We start from the raw sequence: 25,754 nt of genomic DNA on the forward strand, positions 1-25,754 counted from the left end.
TCCTTGAGGAATATTTTGGGAAGAAAGGAGAAAATGAAACTTGTGAGGACAGAAATCTGTTTGTTTATTCATTTACTCTTAAATTTTTAAAAACATAGGTCTTCAAATTCAATATTAAAAGATCTGCTTTTCAGTGGAATGCTAAGGTATTACCTACCACAGTGGTATGAAGGGAGAAAACTGCAGTTATTTAAAAAACAGAGAGAAGAAAAATGTTTTAATTTCAACTACACAACAACTGACTTCAGAATAATTCTTGGCTTTTAGAAAAAAAGAAAAAAAGGTGTACAACTAGAATTCTTCCAGTGGATTGACCATGCTTGCTTGACTTTTTCAACTGTTATGTTCTCAATTTTTTAAATACAGCATTTGACTGGACTGTCTCCCAATTCTTTTTCAGAATACAGGCTACACTCCAGGTACATGGCACAGGACGGATGTACATTTGGAAAATCCAGAGTATTATACAAGATGGTATTTCAAATATTTTTTAGGAAAAGGTATTAGTGTTTTTGTGAATTGCCTGAATTCTTGTTCAATGCAAAAAAAAAAAAAAAAAAAGTATCTTTGAATTTAAGTTATTTATTGGAAAAGGATGTTATTAACTTACTATTAATATGTTTTCTGTCCTGTATTGAAAGCAAGTTCTTATTTCATGTCATTTTAACTTAAAGACAGAGGATGTGATTCTGTAAGCAGAAGAAATCCTGCTAATGAACAGGAAGATTTTTAAGCCCCTCTAGGCCTTAAAATCTATACCTATCTCTTGTCTTGAATGCATATCTGTGTATAAATAAATATTTACGTAAATAAGCATATATTTTCTGTGTTGTGTGTATTTTATGAGTACGTGTGTTTTCTTGACAGTGGGTAATACTACTTTTCTCCCAATAGTTCATCAAAATTATATAGGTACAGACTCAGAGAAGAACCCTTTCTTTCTGTCTGTTGTACTTTCTGACCAAAATAATCAGCGTGTTCCTCAATACCATTCAATTCTTTGGAGAAAAACGGTAAGAAATAAATACTTAATTGCTGCTCTGCCTTTTTTGTTCATCTGTTTTCTTGTTTGTTTTAGATGCATTGATCATAGACTTTTTTTGCTCTCTTCAGAATTTCAGTATTTAATATGTAGTTTTTATTTTGTAGGAGAATGTATAATTCTACCCTAGTAGAGAGCACTAAGCTAACTTAGTAGATAGGTTATACTAAACTTCCTAACAGAAATTTATGACAGTAGATATTTTCTAATTTTTCATACATGGAGTTCTGCATTATTTTTAGAGATGTCGCCTAAATTGTTTTTGATTTATGTTTTGTAATGAGTTTATGCAGTGACTTTATAGTACAGATATACTGATATTTTTATATGATACTGAGAACATAGCCAAATGTGATACTGGTTTTATTGATATCTTTTTAGGATTTTTTTCTACAGACCTCTCCATAATGACCTTTATCTAATCAATTGAATTAATACCTTTTAGTACACAGAGTTGTACTGTGACTTCTCTACATGCCATTGTAGTCAGAACTGAGTAAGAACAATTTTGCATCATCCATGCCTTTTCACATTCCGTTTATTTCAGTAGAAAATACAGCTTAGTAAAGCTAGTATGGTCTTGATCTTTGCTTATCAATATTCCTATTTTAATATATAGAAAAATCAGTATAACCTGCAATGCCTCTTTGCTTTGTTTTTTTTTCCATTTTATAGGGTACTCAGAAAATATGTCTCCCTTACAGTCCCACAAAAACATTATCAGTGAAATCTATATTAAGGTATGTATTTACAAGTAAATTATCTAACAAGATATTTGTCTTTTGCTGTAAATCAGAACTTGCGTTTCGTTATTTCTATGATTTTAAAAATCAGGAATAATAGGTTTGCAGATCATAATCATTGAGGACAGCAAAGAATACTTTTAATGCCTGTCCTATAGTAGACAAAGTGACAACGTAGAATAGGTGGATTCTCAATGCTTCAGTGGTTGAGAAGAATTACCTACTTAATTTAGACAGGCCAGGAGCAGAAGTAAAGAGCAGCAGATTTTGACTAGAGAGCTGATTATGTGGCACTGGCAAGAGGAAGCAAACAAAGAAGAAACCAAGAATTTTATCTGCAAGTGATTGTTTCCTTGCAAGTCCACATTGTGTGTGCATTATACACCCTGTCAGTGAGGCAAGAAGATTCTTTCCCCCAGACAGTCAATATGAGTGTGCTTATACTCTGTTCTGCCACTTTTCTGGCAGAAGAGAATAATGTCCCTAGTTGTCAGCACTGTGTTCTGTACCTGTATAAACACCTGATTTTCCATGTCTGTCCATCAGTTGCTGAAACATCACTTCCTAACATCACTTAGTAACACTGCCTCTCCCTCCCTCTCACCAAGATGCACAATTTTATTCAGACATCCCAGACATGAGAAATTTTGGCTTCTGTTAGCAACGTTATTACTCATTTGATGGAACACCTTCACGTAGCTGTTCCGTCCTTCAGATTTTGAAGGCAAATGGAAGCTTGTTTTAGATTCCCTGTTCCTTGCTTTCCCCAGGGTGTTTGCTGCCTGGGATCAACTGGATGAATGCCGCCTCCTTTTGCCCACTCAGGCATGAAATAAATCTCTAAGTACCCTTTTGCCCCTAAAAAGGCTCCTTGAGCCTTCCCTCAGAGCTGACTAATATTCCTTTGGCTCCTTACCCTGTTCCCGCCAAGTGTGAATCTTGGTAGGAACTGTTCCAAAGAGTTCTCAATATGTTAATAAGCCCATTTGTTGTGAATGAATGGGAACATTGTAATCACTTTGAAAAGGAGATGGAGTAAATCTCATCTACATTGTGATCCAGCTTAAATAAAAATGGAAAGGTGCACCGAATTTGACATCCATGTTTGCTGCATTCCAGACAGATTGCATTCTGTACTGAGATAAATGGACATATAAGGTGTAAATGGACATATACAGGCAATAATAAATGCAGGAGCACATTGAATATTTCTGCTTATTGAGGCAGTTGGTCATGTTTCTCATTTAAATACCTTCTGTTTTTCTGTTCTGTTTTTGTATCTTTGTTACTTGAATTTTATGCTAAACTGTTTTGTTTTGCTTGCTTCTTATTTACATGCCTGGAAATGTTCAAGGCCTGGTTGAATGGGACTTTGAGCAACATCTGCTAGTGGATGGTGTCTCTGCCAGTGGCAGGGGGATTGGAGGTAGATGATCTCTAAGGTTCCTGCCAACCCAATCCATCCTGTGTTTCTGTATTATTTTAGAAGAGACAGAAGGAAAGCTCACAAACTGGAGTAGGTTATTGAGTAATGTAGAATGCTTACAGTAGGTATATATAAAGCCAAAGTGAAGGATAATGGATTTCAAATATTTGCGTTAAATGCAGTAAACGTAATCCTGACTTCCATTCAAGGTCTTAGTAATTTCTGTTCTTAAAATCCAAAAGAAGTTTAGGAAATTAACTTAGAGATTAGCATTGTGGAAAAGAAATGGCAGTTCCACAAAATATTCTGCATTAGACAGACCCTCTGAACAGTCCCTTTCAGTAGGAGACATAACTGCAACTACTGATACTTTAATGCTGAAAATGTGTGCTTTTCCTTCTATTAAAAAGCATTTCATTTGCATTTCAGTGCAATGAGTCTTGAGAAATTTGAGAAGGGACCAAGGGAAATTTTTCATCCTGATATACAAAAGGTAGGTTGTGACTTCCCATGTTTGGTTTCTATTCTTTATTATTTTCTGAAAATAAATTATTGTGAATATTTTTTTTCTGCTTCGTTTGTTACAGTAGGAGGATAAATGAGCGTAGGGGGTTTGGTATTTACAACTAAATTTCCTTTATCAGTTGAACTGGCCATTTCAAAACAAAACAAATATTCAATAATGTAATAATTTGATTTATGTTGTCTTTCATATGAGAGTGCTAAACATAGTATTTTATTTACAGGATTTATTGGTTCTTGAAGAACAAGAGGTAAACGTAAGCTTACACTTAGTTCATAGATCTATTCAATGAATCGAGCTTTGTATTTGAAATATTTGCACTAATGTATTTGTGACAAATTTCAAGTTGATGCTTATTGCAGTAAAAAATGTGGTATTAGTTTTCAACATGAAATTGAAAATCACTTTAAGCACCATTATGAAAATTATGTTATATAACTCATAGTTTATAATCAAAAGTAGATTATTAGCTGTCTGCTATTTGTGCACGTAATGGAGTTGATATGAGGTGAGTACTCACATGTGCTGGATATAGACAAAGCTACATATTTAAAAAGAAACCTTAGATTTGTAAACATGTAAATTATTTTAGGCCTTTAGTTTGACTGATTCTTTAGCTAATAATCTTTGGTTTAATTTTTTAGGGATCTGTGAATTTTAAATTTGGAGTCCTTTATGCTAAGGATGGGCAGCTTACAGATGATGAAATGTTCAGCAATGGTGAGTCTTTCACCTTTTCCTTATTTGTTCTATTCATACAATTGAAAACCATAGGATAGTGCCCAGATGACAGATAATGATTATTTTAACAGTAATTTTGTTAGGTTTTCGTGCTTGTGTTGGGTGGGGAAAAAGGTAGTATAGACTCTTCTGGTTCTACAAAAGGTTGACATAAGAACCCTACTATTACATCTTGGAATATGCTGAAATTCTTTCTAGAAATAGACTATACAAAGTAAGGTTTGGAGGAAAAAAAAAAAAAAAGCAATTGAAGGAGGTGACTCTGATACCTGCAAAAGGGCCTGTTGTTTCCAGTTCTCATTCTTATAGTTTCACATCATTATTACTTTCTTCTATGCGCTTAAATAGTGTTGTGGAGTTAGCTGAAGAGATGATTCTGTAGTGTCACATGATGATCCCTTTCCTATAATTCTGCAAGACTCAGAGGCTGTTTCTGTCAGAGTAGAAGGCTTGGATGACATTAGGAGAAACTATAACTCCTTATGTCCTGCATACAGAACTTTTTCTTGTAGTTTGCTTAGTCTTTGATAGGAGTTCTACACCTGCTTTTCTGCTGTAACTGTTCTCCTTTCCATGTGTAGAAACTGGAAGTGAGAGCTTTCAAAGATTTTTGCATCTCTTGGGTGACACAATTACTTTGAAAGGCTGGACAGGCTACAGAGGAGGACTGGACACAAAAAGTAAGAACTCATCGAAAGCAAAGAAGCAGGCTGCAATATAAATGTTTTTGCTTACTGCATGGATATATGTGTACTGTAGAAATAATATGATCTCCAAACAGACTTCCTTATATGCTTGCTAAATACTCTGCTTCACCAGAAAACAGTAAATCGGGTTAGCTTAAGTCACTAGGGAAAGAAAAGTATTTATATGACTTCTATTTTAAAGTGAAGGGAATAACCTGGCATGCTTCATAATGGTAGGGCATCATGACTTCAAGACCTATATGTGATTTCAGGAGGATTGGTAAAGGATATCATAGGTTTTAGCTTATACACAGAAATACACAGATTAGACTGCAAACTCGAGTTGAGACATCTATGCAAAAGAATATATCTAAAATGGATCAGAAAAAGGAATGACTAAAGAAAATTTGAAAGAATGATATGAAATATTTTTGAATCGTTTGAAAATTTAAAGGATGTATTTCTGCTAAGAATATTGTCTTTCTTTGCAGATGATACAACAGGAACCTTTTCCATCTATACAGTTTACCAAGGGCATGAAATTATGTTCCATGTTTCGACAATGCTACCATATTCTAGAGAGAACAAACAGCAGGTACGTATTTCTCTCATCCTCCCTTTTTTTCCTCTTTTTTTCCCCCCCTTTTCACTCTCCCCACCTTCTTTCCCAGTAATCACAGACTCCAAAACTTCTTAAAATAAAATAGGGATATTCTTGCCTGTTCATAATTTAGAAATGAAGAGTTTTGCAAAGAATATCAACATTGATTAATCAAAAAATGATTAAGTATTCTGGCAGTCAGATGACTTGCAGAGCTTTACTGCTGCAGTTGCCATTTTATGAAGGCTGAAAATTAGACACGTATGGTATGCATGAAAGTGTTCTGATAATTCATAGAGCTCATACTCAGGTAATAATTAATGTAGTTTGAAAGAAAGTCTGCTTGTGAGTGTGCTAATGGCAAGCTTTGTGCATCTGCTGTAATGCACTGCCATTGTTCTCTCATAGGAAGACCAGGTCGGTTCTTGGGTACTTTTCAAATACGTTGTCTTGCATTCATCACTTGACCCTTTATGAAGGGTCGGTCTTCTCATAGTTTTGCCCTGGGTAACAAGATTATATAGTAAACTGGAGGACTTGTTCTAAAGTCAGTTGTTCTAAAAGAATAATGCAGAATTGAGGTTTTTCTCCTTTTATTTTAAGTGATGGATTTTCCTTTATGGAATTCTAGTTGTTCCATTTCCTGTTTGTGAATATTAATGTTTGTAAATTCTGACAGTTTTGCTCTTTTAAAGGAAAAAAAAAAAAAAAAAAGCAGTACATGACATACTTACAGTTGGAGATAGTATTAATTAATTAATGATATTTGCGATACTCTTTCTTAACACTTGACGTTTTGTTAAGCTGCATCCAGTTTAAGAGTATTGTTTCAGAGTTCTGTCACAGAATTAAGGCATTGATCACCTTTAAGTCATTCTCTTCCCCTCCCTTTTCCCCTCTCTCTGTCTTTCTCTTTCCCCCCCTTTTTTTTTTTCTTTCAGGTAGAAAGGAAGCGGCATATTGGAAATGACATTGTCACTATCGTATTTCAGGAAGGAGAAGAGACTGCTCCAGCATTCAAGCCATCCATGATTCGCTCTCATTTTACACGTATCTTTTTTCTTTATATTTTCTACTTTTTTATTGTCTTTATTTATTTTTAATACTGCTTCTAATTTTACCCTAACTTCCTATTTGCTGTTTACAGGGTGCATGCTTGCATTCTTTACTTCTGACTACTTGACTAGTAGTCTGTAAGTCTCCCACATAATTTTTGTATCAAATTGCTTAGATGAGTACTTCTATGTCAGATTACTTTTTATTAAAACTTCTATTTTCATCATTCCACAAATTCAATTTCATGAAATTTCATAAATTTTCATAAAGTATAAACTCAAAATTATATTTCTGTAACTGATGTTAAGATGGCATTTACTACTGAATATCACCTCATAATATTCAGATGCTGTTTATTTTTGGTATTTATATATTTTGGTTCCCTGTATCTAAAGCCTTTCAGACCTTAAACCACCTGTCTTCCAGATTTGTTGCAGCATGTATTTTTCAAACTTCTGTTTGAAAACATTGTGAAGACAATGTAGTTCCAAAAACCTGCTGTCAATTCCTGCAGACTGTCAGGGGATCATACCAGGTGACCTATATATTCCATTCTTTTAGACCAGGTTGAATGGAACATGTAATTAAAGAAGAAAAAGTTTATTCATATGCATGTTATGTTGAAAAGTCTTTAAAAGTGATCACAGCTTCAATTTCTAAACCTAGTTGTCAGGTTTTGCTCACTGTTGTTGGAGTTTTTCTTGCTAATGTTTCTTTTTAAATTGATAATAATCTCATTTACTCTAAATGGAAGAAGCATCTGGAGCAAAAGAAATTCCACATTTAAAACAAAAACAAACAAAATCCTTTAGTTAGCAGAGCAACCCAAAATTGTTAATAATAAAAGTTTACCAAGTCAATATACCTCTTTATCAGAGTGTCAGCATTTGTAAACAAAGATGTAATTCTTCCCTTATTGATGTTAAGAAGACAAGACTTATTATGTAATTAATTAACCCTGCTCTTTTTACTTTGTAACAAACATTTCAAGATTCAACAACCTCGTGGTCATGGGGTATATGTTGCCAGAGCCTCTTATGGCAGACTGGCATTCCTGTTTTCTGTTTTCTCTTGTTCTGTAGTGATTTGTGTGGGCTGGGTACCAGGCTTACTGCATGCTGAAGTAGTGAACTTCGCTTATGAATATTTTCATGAGAGAGACATTCTTGGTTGTTGACGTGGTGCCTCTCCCCACAGAGGAGATCAGTACATCATGGCTTTACTTCGTATGGATTTGTTTGTTTTTAGAGTAATTTCTGGATGGGGAAGGATTGTGAGGACATTCATAGACATTGTTGTGTCATTATGTAACTTGGAAATGTTTTTGAGGAAGCACAAAGACTTGCATGATTGCCATGCACACATAACAGGAAAGTAGATTAGGGTAGAACCTGCAACAGAAAGATCTGCTTGCCAGCCTTGTTGTTGTTGAGGAAAACAGCTTAAAGATTATGCTGAATAATTGGGTTGATGAACGGAAAACACTGAGCAGAATATTAAAGATGTGAGGTATTATTCTCATAATACCAGAAAATTGGTCCTGGAAAACTTTATGAAATGTCTGGCTTCTGACTGTTTTCTGTTTCCCTGAGGTACATGACCCTCCCATTGAGAGGCTTTACCGAAAAATGTACCTACTGTCTGCTATTTCAGGGAGTTGTTTTTCTTTTACCTGAATTAAGTGCTTTCATAATGAGTCAGAGGGATGGATGTGCCCTATATCTGTATGAACTTGGTTACGTCATTTGGGAAGATCTTCACCCTTCTGTAGTGGCAGCTGAAGACTAGGCAATACACTCTTAAGCATCTTAAATGCACATTTGAGTATTCTCTGTTTATATCTTCCTCTCTATTTGTCTTATAACCCTTCTAGCAGAACTATTTTGTGGCATTCTTTTTTTCTCAGTGGGAGTTTCAACATAAGTGAATCTGGGAATCATTGTGGTGGTGTTTTTTTTTTTTTTTAATCACCTAAATGAACTTTTAATCTCAAGTCTATCAAACACATGTGAAACACAAAACTATGTAGCACACTTTTGGCTTTATGAAATGTTGTGTTTATGGTAGTAGCTCTATTTTTAAAATGGTTCAAATGCAATTATACTTGACTGTTATTAAATCTGCTATCTGCTGCAGGGAAAAAAAATATTAAAATGCATGTGAACTTCATTAGTAATGGATTAATTTCCTTAACTGGATGACAGATATTTTTGCCTTAGTGAGATATAATAAGCAGAATGATAGTTACAGGTAGGTGCTGATTGTAACTAATAACTTTATTCTGAATTTCTGATGGATTAGAGGTAATGGGAAAACATTTTGTGTTGTCCACCTGCCTGCAAGCCAGGAAGGCAAATGAACTTTTAAAATCGAAGAATAGTTGATCCTAGTTACTGTCTTGAGATTAATGCTGTAAAATAAAGTAGAAGTGTTGAAGGCATACTTTTATAGAATCACAGAATCATAGAATGGCTTGGGTTAGAAGGGACCTCAAGGATCATTAAGCTCCAACCCCCCTGCCACAGGCAGGGTTGCCAACCTCCATGACTAATACTAGACCAGGCTGCCCAGGGGCCCCATCCAACCTGGCCTTGAACATGTCCAGGGACAGGGCATCCATAAATTCTCTGGGCAGACTGTACCAGTACCTCACCACTCTCTTGGTAAATAACTTCCCCCTGATATCCAACCTGAATCTTCTCTCCTTCAACTTAAAACTATTTCCCCTTGTGCTGCCATTATCTACTCTTGTAAAGAGTTTGTAGGCTCCCTTTAGGTACTGGAAGGCTGCAGTGAGGTCACCCCACAGCCTTCTCTTTTTCAGGCTTAACAAGCCCAGCTCCCTCCACCTGTCTTTGTAAGGGGATGTTTATTTTAATCTTTTTTTTCTCAACACATAGTCCAGGCCACTGGTACCAACCACAACCTGTGGTTTCAGAAGCTGCTCATCAGATCTGATCACGTGATTCCAATATACAATAATTCCTGGATTGCTTTGGAAGTTTATTAATTCTTCATAGGCTGAGCAAACTTCATAATCATCTGAGAGTCTGGATGGTTGGATTCATTTGTTTGCTTTTTGTTCTCTCTTGTTTTATTTGCTGCAATACAGGTTGCCTGAATATTTTGTATCTTAAAGATACTGCATTCTTGGTTTGCTTCAAAAATTGATGTTTACCAGTAAAAATTTGGTGTTTTTTGTGTAGCTGAACTGCAATTCCACCTACTCACAATTTAAGAATGTTACTTGAAGTCATTCATAGTGTAAATGTGGAAATGCACAGGAATGTGAAGGTGAAAAGAAAGTGGGCTAACGTTAGTTGGATCTTCTTACCTTTTCCTCTTAACTCCCTTAGTATTTGGGAATCTTTATTTAGGTCTGTGCTGGATGAGAAGGTTCATACCATCGTTCTTGCTCTTGATGCAGAATATAAGATAAGACAAAGCATGTTATTCCAAATAGGTGCAGCATTTGAAAGTTTACAAAGTTGAGTTCTTGAGATGCATATTCACTGAGGTTTTATATATATGGATATGTACATCTCAAAGGACTTTTTTGTTAGAAATAACTTTCTTATTTTATACAGATAATAAATTTAAATATTCTATAAAAATCTATAGAATTTTGTATTACTGTCTTTGTCTGGCATACCACTAAAGCTAGCTGAAGAGAAGAATCAAACAGCATGATATTTCATTGTTTGTTTCCTCCCTCATAGATATTTTATTTACTTGTTCTGCTCAAGCTAAAGAACATTTTATACTGTGTGTCAGGATAAATGACTAATTTTTACCTGAACTAAATAAGATAGATATAGGGGATTTCTGCGTTTGTTTCTAGTACCCAGAGAATATTGTATGCACAGTTTTGTTACCTGCCATTTGTTCTTGCCATACTGGATCCTTTGTTGATCAATAGTAATCAGCAGGTACAGCTGTCATGGGAGCAGTTCTCAGTCTTACTTCCTCAGCAAAAGTGAATTTTCTGTTCCCAATATAGATTCAGTTGTATTAGCCATTGTTACTCAGGAAGATTGTTATGCATGTGGTGAATGTGCAGGTAAGGCAGAAAGCCTTACCTGTAATGAGAACATTTTGTAGGGGAAGAGCTGTTCTTTTTAGAAAGGACTAGATTTTACCAGCACCATTAACAGCATTATTCTGTAAATAGAATTACAAAATTCTATTGTAATTTTAGTGTCTGATTATTTATGTAAACAATTCATAATTTCAGTCCAAGTGAATAATTCCAATTGAGTGCCCATTTATGAGATTTTTTTGTGTGTTCATGGAAAAATTTCATGGAAATTTTTCCCCCAGATACTCCCAGATAACTGTTTCTGGTTCTTTTTTTTTCTATCTGTAAAAATGACAAGCTTTGAATGTGGCTTCCAGTATAGATAAATACTTGTTCTTTCAACAGGCTAAAAATATTTTCAGAAGAAAGTGTTCCTCTCTTTGGGCCTCCACTTCCATCCCCACCTGTGTTTACAAATCACCAGGAATTCAGGGATTTTGTTTTGGTGAAATGTAAGTCAGTTTTCCTTTTGCTAGAAATACTTCTTTAGTAATTACTTGTACAACGCTTGTTACAGGATGCAGTCCTTAATGCATTCCAGGAACCTGATGGAGGACTTGTGCACCACTGTGTTGTATTCCCAAAAAATATCCAGATAATTGAAGTTACCCTTGAAGACCAGGTTTCGTTGGCCAGAGACTTCTTTAAAAAGCTAAAGTAAGGTTTTGTTGGCCTCATCATCCTGACTGGTAGATCAGTAACAGATACCTAGCATAATAATCATGATTTTTGACTCTTACCTGACAGGAACGTGACTGATAACTTATTTCACTTATTACTCAAAAATACTTAAATTTGTTTTGTACTTACATTGATTAGCAGTCTGTGTTTACTTTTTATATCAGTTAGGTAGCTATTGTGGTGCTTTGTTTAATTCTGCCATTAGTCTTTCTTCCCTCTTAAGCTTGAGGGATTATTATTTACTAAAAACATGCAAAAAGGAGTGAAAGCTAAGCAACTTCAAGAAAACTAGGTATATTGGTACAGAAGCAAACTGTAGTCAGCAGAAAGTAGCAAAGCAATTAAAGTAATATACCTTATTTTCTACAATTTTTAGTAATAAATGGGGAAAAAGCCACCTTGGAAACACCAACATTTTCTCAGAAACGTCAGCGCACTCTAGACATGCTGATCCGCTCTTTATACCAGGACCTGATGCCTGATCTACACAAGGTAAATGCTAGTCAGAAGTGATTTCTGTGCTTCCCCTATGTTCTCTTTTTAGTACGTGAAAAGATCTGTTTAATTGAAAGACTGAAATCCTGATGAGAAGACTGAATTATGTACACTAGGCTAAATACTAATTGTCACATAATTTGTTTCACCATTATATGAAAGTTGACAGACAATCCTTTCAGGATTGGACTATTCATGCATTTGTTTAATAACAGGTCTGAGGAGAAGCGTAGCAATCTTGCACTTTGTATGAGCTTACTTGCAACAAGGGAATAGAAAAGTTAGGAACTGAATATTCGAAACAGGTATTTGAATTTGTCTTGTCACCATAAAAACAGCACTTACTGCATTATGTGCAAATTTGGCTTACCATGGTTAACCATGAGGTATCTCATTTTAGATGATGAAGACTCAGTCCTAATGCGATTCCTAACTAAAAAGAAGTTGAATACTTCTAAAATTGGAAAGGTGTTTTTTCTCACTGTTTATTTCTCTTAGCTTAATAGGTCTGCTTAAGCTTTCTTGTCCATGTATTCATGTCTGCATCCTTGCTTGAAATGTGTAGTATGAGTGATAAATGATGACAAGCAGAAAAATAAAGCAGTCAAGGATTGGAAGAATAGTGACTTCTGTTCTCAGAGAAACCTTCCAGTTAGATTGATCATGATAGGAAAATATATTAAAAAGAAAGGCAGAAAATGTAAATGTTACTATACCAAATTAACTAAAGTTAAAAAATGGTGAAAACTTTTTACTCACTTGAAAAGAAAAAAAAAAAAAAGAAATCAAGAAATCTGCCTTTTTCTCTCTTAGAACATGCTGAACAGAAGGTCCTTCAGTGATGTGTTACCAGACTCCCCAAAATCAACACGGAAGAAGGAGGAAGCTCGGCAAGCAGAATTTGTCCGACTTGGTCAGGTAGGATCAATTTAGGAAGTGTGCATTTATGTTTACAAGACTGTGTCTTAACTTTATAGGAACACTGGATTTTTGTATGTTGTAAATATAAACAAGGAAGATATATATGATAACTTAAATAGACTTGTTATCTGTCTCAATGAAAATATTCATACAGTATTTCTCTAGAGTTTTTAGACCTTTTAGAATCAGCATGCTTCTAGTTATTTGTGGCTGAAGGATTAATGTTGCTGTGACTTTGTGCATATACACTGCCAGGGGCATAGTGCTAAATGTATAGTTTGATTGAATGGCTCATTATGTGGTTTTGCAAGTGTAAGGCCAGCTTGGTAACGGATAGAAGGATCTGTTAACCAGCTATAACTACTTGAATTGTATAGATGGCCAACTGACATCATTGGAGGTGGAGGCTTCTGTCTATTACTATGTTGGACACTTTGTGTTTTGAATTTTCCATTTTTGTAAAAGCCATGTATCTTTTGTCTGGGAAGAAAGTCTAGGAGCTCCATAGTGGTTAGTGCAGATTTTGTTCAGGACATAGATAATTATTTTCTTTCTTAGTTACTGAAAATGTAATAGAAAATCCAAACCATAAGCTACTTTCTTGTCCTAAATTATCTGTTCTTTATAGTCTTTAACTAGTGACAAAAACTTAAAGAGATATTTTACTTAAATTGTATTAGGCACTCAAACTGAAAACTGGTGTGAAAGGGGATGCACCAACTACCTTGGCAACTACAAGCTTTTGTAAAAAGGAGGTGAGTGAACCTGTCTGTTTAAGGAGAGTTACTAGAAAATTAAATGCTACTGAATATGGCATTGTATATCAGTTCTATATACTATTTATTTACTTACATCTTTGTTGCTATAGCATCATATTATGTATTGCATAATATTAAAGTGATTTTGCAGCCAGTAGCAAATAAAGGATGAGTCTGGATGAGGGAGCACTTCTCAAGTTAAAGCAAATCTAAATATCATTATGACATGAGGTTATTTGATGAAAAAGACATGTGTTTTCCAGAAGCAATCATCTTAAATTATTTTTACTTCTTTATCAAGTTTAAAATAAAATTCAGTTGTGTTTTGATTTTCTGTAACTGCAAGATTTTTTAACAGGGCATAGGGATTGAAAAATGTAATCTATGCTTTTCTGTGTGCATCTTATACACAGAAGTTCCAGAGGCGCTTGTAGAATTTCAGACTTCAGTTTACTGTTTAATATTGGGGATGGAGGGAGAAGGGGACAGATTTCAGGAGATACATATGAAGAACACATGACAGAAGCAGAGTTTGGAGGAAAGACAGCTGTAACAGTACCATTTCTAAACACAACCTGAACTACAAAATGTAAGCAAACGGTATGCACATGGTGGCGCATACATTCTAAGTCTGTGCCATTTTAAAAAATTAAAAAAAAAAAAAGAATCAAGAATTTCTCGTGTTGCACTGAATATCAGCTACCTGGGTTTTAGTTCTAGTGTTTCAAGAATGTACCTTATTATTATAGTAGTCTCCAAATCCAATTGATAGGGGGAGTATTTCCTCTGCAAGAAGATTAACTAGATTTTGATATTTCAAACTTTTAAAAGTATACTGTTAGGAAATGTATTCTGCCAAATGTATTTACATGTTACTACTTGCCATTGTCCATCATGTTCTGTGTCTGTCTGATTTGTATTTCTTAGTGTACTTATTGTGTATCCCTTATGTTAATTCGTAGCCTTGGGAGTCCCAGTCTTTCTGCAGTAATTTTCCTCATGAGGTTGTCTGTGCAGATTCTTGGGGCCAGTCCTTGCTGGTTTCTACAGATGCTGGCATCTTGTTAATAGATGGTTAGTAAATGATCATGCGTTTTTGTGTTAATTATTTATGTATCTGAACATGGTCTTGAAAATGTATGTTCATAAGCTCTGCTCAGGTATCGGTAAGTCCTCACCTCCATGGATAGTTACCAATCCAAGTAAATTTATTACATTTGTGTAACCTATTTGCAGAATTTTTCTCTGCATCACAATCAAGCTGTATGTGATGGCCCATTTTAATGCAGATTTCTGAATGTTTTGTTATTTCTCAGATGCTGTTATTTGACCATCTGAAAAGACTCAAAGTTAAAACCAAGCTCAAGGACTGTCTAAGTGGTCTGTCTGGATTTCTTAGCTCTTGGTGATACTAGTGAGCATGAAGCCCAAAACTTATGCAGCAATGGAAGCCTGCTTCTTCAGTAGCAATGCTTTTGCTAGTTTGACCCTTATCTTCTGTGTGCCACAAAAGACCATCAGGATTGAGGGGATTAATCTAATTCTCAGTGAATATTTTCAAATTTTCCAAAGGATGGTCTCTTTTCTGCTTCATTTGCATAATCTGATCCATGGCAATGATAAAACTCTCCCATAAGGAAGAATAGGCTATGATGCAACAGTATATTTAGCAGTTTTCTACAGGATGCATTATTTTAGTGAGGAGGAAAAAAAAAAAAAAGGCTTTTATTGCAAGAGGAAGTTCAAAACCACTAACTACAAAATTTTAGCAGAATTTTAAAGAAATGTGTGTGCTTCCTTTTTAGATGGTCAAACCACTGTTCAAGTATTTGATAAAACTCTGCAAATAAAGCAGATGCATGTGTTGGAAGCTCTGGATTATTTGATTGCCCGAACAGACAAAGGTAGGAGAAGTCCCTATTAATTGGTTCTCCTATGAATATGTCTGGTTAACTGCTTATTTGGCAGGCACAACAGTAGAAAGGAATATTTCAACTCTTTTTCTTTAAGAGAATACTTTACTGGAAAAAAAATGCTCTACATTTAATTCCTGCAGTGCTAGATATTTATATTATCACTTTTTCTCACATCACCTAGCCATTTTTAAATTGCTCTTGTTAGGTTCTAGAGCTTTTATTGTTGCTCTTTGGACATCCTTCCACCTCTTTCCTTTGCTGAATTCCTCTGGGCTGCTCACATGTTATTTCCTTGTTGAGCATGTTTGAGTGCTTTAGGGTTTGCATGGCTCATGAGGCAATCACATCTTACTAGTGGCACATGTATTAAATGTCTCACTTAGAATTATAGATAGAGCAACTTCTGGTTTTTTTTTAATTTTATTTTTGAGTTTTTTGTTTTCTAAAAGGGTTGGGGAAAAAAAGTCCCTAGATATGCTCAGAATCGTGCTTCAGTGCAAACCTTAAGCTGGTCACATTGAATCATAGAATGGTTTGGGTTGGAAGGGACCTTTTTATGGCCATCTAGTACACCTTTCCATCCCCTGTCATGGTCACAGCCATCTTTCAGTATATGAGGTTGCCCAGAGCCTTCTCCAACCTGATTCTGAATGCTTCCAGACATTGGGAAGCCATAGCTTCTCTAGGCAACCTGTTCCAGCACCTTACCCCCTCATAGTTAAGAAACTCACTCATAGAAGCACATGTTCTTGTGTGTATGTATTTTTAAAAAGAGAGGGACTTCAACCATTTTATTTTCTTTTTCTCATTGTTGACAGTAAGAATTTGCTCTGAGTTGATGTTTCAAGTTGTGGTGGACTTAAGCATTATGCCTTCTTTACTTTAATACTTTGTGGGTAACGAAAGTCATGCATGTGCCAGAGGTTGTCCTACTTCATGTTGCTCTTCAGAACTGACGGCAGCACCTGTGATCTTTTGTGTTTACAGCGAGATCTACACTGGCTGGCTATATGTTCAGAAAATGTGCTTAATTTTTCCAGTTATACCAGCTGGTCTATTGAAAGAGTATACCTGTGTCAGAAAATCTTGCTTTGTTTGCATTTTAAGAAATCTGGTTTCTTGTGTAAGGAGCTGTTCTTGAAGAGTAGCTTAATTCCAACTATAAATAGTAGTGCAGTATTATTTATTTATTTAAATTTAGGGATGCGTATTCTAATCACATCTGTCTTCATGGAAAATAGATTTAACTGTGGCAGTGGATGCTGTGTTATTTTTGTAATTGGAAAGTATCTTGAATGTGTGTAACTTTGAAGAATGGCAAAACCAGTCTGCCTCCAGGTTTTCAAACTCTTATCAGCTGCTAAGCTGGATGATTCCAGCATTTATAGTTAACCCTTCTACTCCTGCTTTTAGTTTGCCTCTACTGTATCTTCACTTTTTCCAGTAGTATACCTCTCACTGTTTTGAAGATCTTACATTACCTGTGGGCGCTCTTTTTTTTTTTTTTTTTTTTTTTTTGCAACATAGCCTGAAGGGAAACTTCTACTGACTGAAGGCATTATGCATTGGTTTCTAGGATTGTAAAGCCTAGACAGTGTTCACAAGCAGTCTTTACTTGTTTTCATGTTTCTGCTTATACCCAGAGAAGCAAAATTATTTATCTTTGCTTTTATGGCAATGCCCTGTTGGTTAGGAACTGCATTTCTTTGGAAGTATTAATTTCAGACCACCATCATCTTTTTCTAATTTGTTTTTCGGCTTTTTCTGTCCTTCAGGGAAAGACTCCCGTCTCCTTGTCTTCAGATTGAGTTCAGTCCAAAAAGATATAGAAACAAAGCAGGTGATAAGAAGCAAATATGACTGCAGAGAAAATAAATTGGAGAGAACAAAAGGTGATTTTATTATCCTATGTTAAAAGTATCCACCATACTATTATGGTAGTATTTGTTGGGGGCTTATTAGCTCCCTGTTGCAGATACTCCCCTTTAGTTTGTACTCTTTTTTTTCCTCTGAACAGTTAATTCAAACTCTGTTAAGCTTTTATCTGAAAATAAGATTGGGTGTAGCCCAGCATGCCTGTTGAGAGCTTGGTAAATTTACTGTGTTACTTGATAATCACTGCTAATGAAAAGCTCTAGAGAAAAGCATTTATGTTGCTTTCTTGATTGAGGGATCTAACAAGAAATGTTTGTCTCACATTCAAGTATTAAGGTCACTGTAAATTGGAGAAACACTGACAAATCTCTTAGATAGTAGCACTCAGAATAGTTTGAGTGTTGATTATTTTAATGGATGTAAACATTTTCTCATCTTCAGCAGCAAGCTTCCTTGGAAAGCTGGAAGCTCCAGTATAGTAGTAATCCATGTATTTATTCTTTTACTTGCAAAAGGAATAAAGGGAAAAATAAAATCTTAGTCACATCATTTTGTCTTTTTCTAGAAGTTAGTGTTATCCTATTGGGATGTTTGCAATTCTGCTGTGCTCTTGTACTAACCATCATTCAAATACTGAACAAAAAAGCAGTCCTTACCCCAAATACTTACAGTCTGGAACATTGTTTCCTTAGGCTGCCATTTATATGCCATAAATACTCACCATAGCAGTGAACTGAGGATTGTTGTGGCTATTCGGAACAAACTACTTCTCATCACAAAGAAATACAATCCATGCAACAGTTTAACAGGCAGCTCTCTATCATTATCTGAATCTCCAGTAGAGGAGTTCCAGTATATCCGGGTATGTGTAATCTAATCACTAATTACCTTTACAGACTGGGCGGCACTCAGCTAGTGGGGCAAAAAGGTAAAGAGCATGCATTTTGTCTTTCTGAACTTCCAGACAGATATAAGCAAGAAGCAGTATGGTGGAGTGCCATTGTTTATGTGCCAAAGAAATCTTTCAGATTTTTTTTAATTGAATTTCTGTTTGCTGTGTATCATGTTTCTGTGCTTAGAAACATGTGCTTTCAGACTAAGAGTCTGAAAAAGAGAATAATTTTATTATTTACCATACAGGAAATATGTCTTTCTGACCCTCCAGTGGTTATGACGCTAGTTGATGGACCTACTGGAGACAGTGACAATATGATTTGTGTAGCTTATCGGCATCAGTTTGATTTAGTTAACGAAAGTACTGGGGAGTCCTACAGACTGCATCATATTGAAGCCAACAAGGTAAGTTTCCAGCACAGAAACTGTTTTCTTGCAGAACCGCACTGAACATCATTTCTTGCAGAATCAGTGCTTGCTGTGCTGCTGACCTGCTGGGAGCACTATTTACGAAGATCCTATGTCTCCTTTACTTTTCACTCCTGTAACTTCTGCTGTAGGGGCACTCTGAGATACTTGTCTCTTTTGGAATGTGTGATGATAATTACTCCCGAGAGAGGCAGTTACAAGGCATGACACATTAGGACAGAGTCTGTGTTTCATTCTCTGAAATATTGATGTCAGCGTAAATGCAAAGCCATTATTCTCCTTTTAGTCAATAGTTTGCATTTTCCCTTTTCTTCACATTCTCAATCTTCTATTGGTCAAGACTTCAGCAAAATAACCTCAGTTTTTGGCCACCGGTATCTCATTCCGATTTGCTTATTTCCTTGTACTAAAGCTATAATATTTGTGTGTATCTTTTAGTTGTTTTTAAGAAACTGCTGCCCAGCCAAATAATAAATTAACTATATCTTTCTAACTAAGATGTAGTGTTGGGATTTAAGTAAACATCCTGAGTTTTGGAAAAAGACTTCAAATGTTTCCTGCTGTGGGGAAGATAATGATCTTAGGCATCTTTGAAAATTGAATAATTTTAATTATTACTAAAAATGGATTTGAATGTTTAGCTTTAGATGTAAAAAGTTGTTGATACACAGCTGTGCTAACTCAATTTTGCAAAATGTATATGGCCAAATAAATTAGGTAAGTTTTTATCACTTTATACTATAGGCATAGTATTGAATATGTGTGAATATATGAATATATTGAATATGTAACTGAAGTACATCGTTAAATACAAAAGAAATTGTTTTCCATCCTAAGAGCACTCTAAAAATGAATCACAAAACAGGCTGCATGTGAAAAATCACAATTTTTTTTTTTAATCTGTAATTGTGCAGCAATACCAACTGACTGTATTGCTTCATAGTCAAAACATGGATGTAATAACTGCAGTATCCCATCTGAATGTTCACTATCATTTCCCATTTCCATTGCAGGTTAATTTTGTTGCAGCTATTGATGTATATGAAGATGGTGAAGCTGGTCTACTGTTATGTTATAACTGTAAGTATCTAGGGAAGACTGAAAATGATAGGATTTCAATCTGTGTGTGGAATTCTTTTTGCATTGTAGTCCAGATCTGTGTTTTAAAGTAAGTTTCAGAGTTTCACGGGTAGTATTTCAGAATATGTTCTTTTCGACTTAAATACGCACTAGGCGGACTAGAAATTGAAGTACTATTTTATTGGGTATTCTGAGTTAGACTTACGATAGATATTACTTCCTTACTCACAAAAGTCCTATACCTTCAGATTTACCTCATTCTTTACCTAGTTAAACACTGGATGTTTCCAGGACGCGTGTAGCATTTTGCCTGTTTTCTTCTTTGTACTTTTGCATTTTTCTTTTTTCTTCTGCACGCTTCTTTGCACTGTCACATTTTTTCATTGTAATTCTCTCAATCTCATTTTATAAAATGGTCTCAAATATAACACACATGATCTTTTCTGCAGCACTTATACAGTTTTGCTTTTAATCCTCTTTAAAATATAACTTACGGGTATGAAACAGCCTTTATGATGCAGTACACAGAAGGACAAAACACAGCCTTCTCTATTTCAGGCTTTGTCTCCTACCTTCCTTTTCAAAGTGAGCATTGATGGAAACAGAATAAATACACCTAAATTCTAGTACTGGCTTTTAGTTTGGTATTGCAGGGAAAGTATTTCTTAAGAGTAACTTCCTCTGTAACACTCTCTGAGGCCTCATTGGTTCTCCTAGGTCATCATATCCTAACTGGTTCTAGTTCACTTAGCACTGCTTCAGAACTAAAAGGCTCTACGACAGTGCGTGATGAATTCCCATACCTGTACTTCTGCGCAGATCAGTTCCACTCTAATAGACTTACTACTGAGCCAAAGCTAATAAACTTAGTTGATGCTAAAGGTACTTCAGGATCCTAAGATCCTAAAGCCTGATGCACAGTCTTGCAGCTTCTTGAATTCCTATTTCTAGTACATTATCATAGAGAAACCTACTTCCGGTCTTTAGAGAATTTTTACAATTAAGAAAAGATCATCATGGAACAAATATGAAAACACATGGTTTGACAGTGTTCTAAGTTTGTATTTCAAAAAAGGCCTGTGATACTTTTCTGGTTATACACTTAGATTCAGTCTAAAGACATAAATTACAGAAAAAAAATCAAATCGTAAGATGTCCTGTGTTGGAAGGGACCCACAAGAATCATCAAATCATCAATTCAATTCTTGAAATAGAATTTTGCGTAAAAAACTTGAAAGGAACTGGTAGGAGCAAGTGTATGAGATGCTCACAGATGTTTACCTGGAGCCTCCAGTGCATTCATATGAACTAGTAAAAATAAAAAGATGATTGCAATTCTTTCTCATCATTAAGCATTCTTTTTATTTGCTGACATGACTTCTCATTTTAAAGGATGTTTTATCAGCACTAGGGAGAGTGTTTAGAGAAAAAAATCTGATAGTGGAAGATTAAATTGCTCATTATCTAGATCTTTCAAATTAAAACATTTAAAATTGCATTCCAAGTAGCCAGTGTTCTTATCTGACTCATAAGAAGACTGTTAGTTTCAGTGCATGTACAGTAGCTAAGAGGTTCACAACTTACATGACTAATGAAATCTTGGTGTCTGTAGTATCCTATGTGTATTACAGTCCTCAGAATACATGAACTAGCATATGGCTGCTTGAATGGCAGTTCTTACAGACAGAGGGGTACAGCTCTGCCGACATGGCTTTCAGAAATGTTCTTGCCTATTTCTCTACCATAAACAAGGTAAGGAGCTGATGGTTGTTGAAACAGAATACCACTTACCTTGTGAAACATGATGACTTATCAAGATGTAGCTCTTTTATATTTATCTTTCAAAAGAAAGCTCATTTTCCTTATCTGTTATCTGTTTAGATACAGAGAGGCTTCTACACAGAAGTTTGAGTATTATCTATGTATCATCCAAACTTAAAAATGTCAACTTTATAGGTAGATTTCACTTAATTTACATGTAAGGTGATGGCTAACTTTTTTTAAACAGATGTTTGCCAGTATAGAAAGGTGTATCCTTTTAATGGAGGTTCTCCACTGATCCAGCCATCAGCTTATGATTTTCACTTTAGCTGGAATCAAGTTCCTTATGCTGTTGGTAAGAAAACTCTTTACTCTTTTTACTCTTTTATCAATATCCCTTAGACCTGTGCTTGACTGTTTCTGGAATTACAGCATGTGTGTTAGAAGTACATAGAAGCGTAAAATTAATTAACATTGCCTATGTAAATTTGTATTTAATAAATTTTAATAAACATACATTAATAAATTCTTAAGAATTTATTCATGGAGATGCTAGTTAATGATTGAAATGCACTGCCCGGGGAATATTGTGGAGTCTTCCCATCCCTGTAGGAATTTAACAGACATGTAGACACGGCCCTAAGGGATATGGTTTAGTGATGGAACTTGGTAGAGCAGATTGATGGTTGGAGTTCATGATCTCTATTTTCCAAAATAGATAACTGATTCTATCAGCATGTTGCATTAATGATGCCACTTCTGCTAAGGGTCCGTCTGTAGTGTTTTTTGAAAAGTAGAGCCTTTGTGCAAAGCTTTTTCCTTTGCTGAACTTTTTTATTTCCTATGCAGTCTGCATTCTGCCAGAAATGGAGAATGAAATTTTGTTCAGGCTTGATGTATCTGAATGTTCATCAGTTTATTAGGCAAACTTTGTCATAGGAAAGGGAGATGCCGGAGTAGGACAGATACTCAAGAAACATTTACATTAATCATTCTTCTGTGCCAAATAATTTTCTGTTTCATTGCAGTCTGTGCTTTCCCTTATATACTTGCCTTCACTACTGATTCCATTGAGATCCGTTTAGTGGTGAATGGAAACTTAGTCCACACAGCAGTTGTGCCTGAGCTTCAACTTGTCGCATCAAGGGTAAGACACAAGGAAAGCGTGTTTGACTATTTGTGAGATGTTGGGATCTATTTAATGTAAAAAGTTGTCTAAGCCAAGTGCAAACCAAACCTCACGTGTGCTTTCATTTGTGGTAAATATTCATCTGCATGCTCTTAGTTTGTATGATGTACAATGAGGATCAGAATTGATCTCACTGTCCTTTATTGCCTGCAGTAATGCATATTTGAGGTATTTGATTGTTTATGGGGCAAATGCTATTCTGAACATCACAGAAGTTTCCCCAAGATACAGTGAGATAGCCTTTCCCTGATCAGCCCTTATCAAATTAGCAGCAATGCAGCTGCAGTGACGATGAGATACAGTGGACAGACATTTGAGCTCTTACTCAGCAAATGATTAACAAAAGTCTTGTAGTACTAATGATGAGTTCTTTGCCATTTCAGTCGGATATTTATTTTAAAGCTACTGCTGCAGTAAGTGGATCATCTCATAGCAGTTCTAAGGAAATGAGTTCAAGGAGTTCACCTCAAACACCTACAGCTTATGACATGCTGGAATGTTCTCTTTCTTCTTCAGAAGGTAATATGGTTTCTAGGCAGCTTGAATAATTGTCTCTGATTGTTTCAGCAGCTTCCACATCTCATTGTAGCTGATATTTAGTAAGATGAAATTGATCAAATAAAAGATTGAGTTCATAGTTGAGAGTCTGGAAGATAGGAATGTTGTTTACCCAAAGATGTGAATCATCTGGCTGAGCTTTTGCCCCACTGTATCTCTTTTGAATGCATGGCAGCATTATTTTGAAGAAATCATTTACACAGGGGAGGAGAAATTAAGCTTTACTAGCTAGATGAATCTCTGTCAGTGTGTCCAAGACTAAAGAAAAAAAGCATAAAATAATGAGGAAAAATTTCAGACTTCACATACACCATTCCTTTCACTTAAAAACAGCTAAACCATCCCTCAATGATTAGAGTTCTTTTCAAATTCAGAATAAGAAGCATTTCTAGTCTCAAAAGAGTTTGCACAATCACTTTACTGTAAGGTAATCTGTGAACAGTTGATCTATAAAGGAGCATTAATGGAGAAACATGGGAATATCAACTAGATAATGCAGTATGTATGTATGCCTTGGTCTTTTAAATCTGGTACTGTTGGCAGAAAGGGAAAAGAGAAAGAAATCAGAATTTCAATTTTTAATTGTTAGGTGGTTCCCCCCCCCCCCAAAATTAGGAAAATGCAGAGTGTTTTATGTCGCTTAAGAGAAGCCATAATTTAAACTATTTGGGATCCAGACTCCAATATTCTGGCCGCATATTAAAATATCTGGGGAATCTTGAACAGAATAGTGAGTCATGGTCTTACAGATGGGATATCAGCCTTAGGACATGTAAATTTGCTTCCTTTTTCCATCACTGATTCATCACCTTGCTGAGAGTCAACGATCTTTTCCTCTGTAAGCCAAAATGTCAGTGCAAAATGTGGTTCTATTTCTTCCTTCTCCTATCGTACTTATATTGAAAGGTGCAAAGTGAGAAAGATCTTGAAGAAGAAAGCAAGAAAGGTTACTTGAGTTAAAAAGAACCCCACACAATGATTATAACTTTTCTGTATTTTTTTTTTTTAAGTATTAAGAACTGATACTGTTGTGAAAGAGTAACATTCTTTTTTTCCTTTGAGTTTCAGGTGAAGTTGCATGTAAAAACTTGTATAAAATTCCTCTTAGTAATCTGGTTGGGCGAAGCATTGAACGACCTCTGAAGTCACCTTTGACTCCTAAAGTAGTCACTACTCCAACATCCAGTGGCATTACCTCTCTTCCTGTTACTCACTCACTATCCTTATCTCGCATGGAAATTAAAGAAATTGCAAACAGAACGCGTAAAGAATTGCTGGGTAAACTCCCCTTGTTCTTCAGTGTATATATCAGTTACCACTAATACCATTTCTAATTTTTGGAGCATCTTTGGACTAATCTCATTACAGTCAGATTAGTGACAGACAATCAGTGTTCATAAATAAGTAGCTCAAACAAAACAGTAAGAAAATGCTGTTTGCAAAGTCTAGATAGTGTCTGGTCATATATAAGGTGACCATATTCTAAGTCAGCTGAAAGGTATTTAGTTAAAAATGAAAATCCATGAAAAAATTAAAGTGGAAAAAGAAACAACATTTTTGTGAATGCTTTATCTTCTGATGAGAATATTAAGACTTTTATTCCTTTATTGAGGCCTCTTGGATGAGCCTATTCCCAAGACAGAAGGTGCACAGAAGCAAAAAAAGGTTTCTCGAAGACAGTCAGACCCCAAGCAGGGAGCAGTAAGATCAACTAGTAGTGACAGGTAAATAAATACGTGGGCTTTAGGAAAGAGCCTAAGTTAGACCATAAGTGTTTTGAGAATTGATTGCTTTTCAACTGGTTTATAGTTTTCCCAGTTGGGTAGGGATTGACTGAGGCCTTTGTGAATTTCATGCTAATGAGTGGTTTAGTATTTAATAACAGTGCTGAAATGCTTATGCATATTGCTAAAAGACATGTTACGAGTGAAGCAAGGCCAAATGGGATTTTGTGGGGAGCTACTGCAGTTGAGCCTGTCACTAGGATTTGAACTGCTGAATTCACATTGCAGACTGAATTATTGTTTTCTTCATGTCTTTTTGTCTCACTATTTCCAAAATAAATTTTGCAAAGAAGCATTAGTGCATTTGTCTGTTTGGCTCTGCTTACCAGACCCTACTGCCATTATGTTGTTTTCTCTGTTTTTATAACCTGCATTTGTGATGAGTAGCAGCAGAATTCAGCCAAGATACAATAGACTGAGATTAGTTTTTGTTAATCTGCTGCGGTGTAAAACTGTTTTGCTATTTGGAAATTATGTGGAGAGAGACAATTCATTAGTGTTATCTTTGGGCAATAAT

At 35.5% G+C, this 25,754-nt stretch overlaps 1 protein-coding gene across 51 annotated transcripts in view; it reads left to right on the forward strand.

Moving 5' to 3' along the window:
• GARNL3 (GTPase activating Rap/RanGAP domain like 3) overlaps window positions 1-25,754 on the forward strand; it is a 56,146-nt gene that overhangs the window by 16,373 nt on the left and 14,019 nt on the right. For 6 of the 51 annotated variants that reach the window (XM_040648984.2, XM_040648985.2, XM_040648989.2 and 3 more), the window contains 25 exons: window positions 401-500; window positions 895-1,013; window positions 1,718-1,782; window positions 3,641-3,704; window positions 3,958-3,990; window positions 4,379-4,454; window positions 5,057-5,155; window positions 5,653-5,756; window positions 6,704-6,812; window positions 9,023-9,068; window positions 11,242-11,348; window positions 11,954-12,069; window positions 12,886-12,990; window positions 13,674-13,748; window positions 14,714-14,825; window positions 15,557-15,655; window positions 17,443-17,559; window positions 18,235-18,404; window positions 18,683-18,841; window positions 19,879-19,945; window positions 21,954-22,061; window positions 22,735-22,853; window positions 23,279-23,414; window positions 24,516-24,731; window positions 25,066-25,177. In XM_040648984.2, the coding sequence (XP_040504918.1) occupies window positions 401-500; window positions 895-1,013; window positions 1,718-1,782; window positions 3,641-3,704; window positions 3,958-3,990; window positions 4,379-4,454; window positions 5,057-5,155; window positions 5,653-5,756; window positions 6,704-6,812; window positions 9,023-9,068; window positions 11,242-11,348; window positions 11,954-12,069; window positions 12,886-12,990; window positions 13,674-13,748; window positions 14,714-14,825; window positions 15,557-15,655; window positions 17,443-17,559; window positions 18,235-18,404; window positions 18,683-18,841; window positions 19,879-19,945; window positions 21,954-22,061; window positions 22,735-22,853; window positions 23,279-23,414; window positions 24,516-24,731; window positions 25,066-25,177 (2,633 nt within the window). Of the gene's footprint in view, window positions 1-400; window positions 501-894; window positions 1,014-1,717; window positions 1,783-3,640; window positions 3,705-3,957; window positions 3,991-4,378; window positions 4,455-5,056; window positions 5,156-5,652; window positions 5,757-6,703; window positions 6,813-9,022; window positions 9,069-11,241; window positions 11,349-11,953; window positions 12,070-12,885; window positions 12,991-13,673; window positions 13,749-14,713; window positions 14,826-15,556; window positions 15,656-17,442; window positions 17,560-18,234; window positions 18,405-18,682; window positions 18,842-19,878; window positions 19,946-21,953; window positions 22,062-22,734; window positions 22,854-23,278; window positions 23,415-24,515; window positions 25,536-25,754 lie in introns of those variants that run through there. The other 45 variants (XM_040648990.2, XM_040648996.2, XM_040648994.2 and 42 more) reach the window with 25 other exon arrangements.

The sequence above is a fragment of the Gallus gallus genome, chromosome 17 (genome assembly GCF_016699485.2).
Source record: "Gallus gallus isolate bGalGal1 chromosome 17, bGalGal1.mat.broiler.GRCg7b, whole genome shotgun sequence".
In the NCBI taxonomy this organism is placed as follows: Eukaryota; Metazoa; Chordata; class Aves; order Galliformes; family Phasianidae; genus Gallus; species Gallus gallus.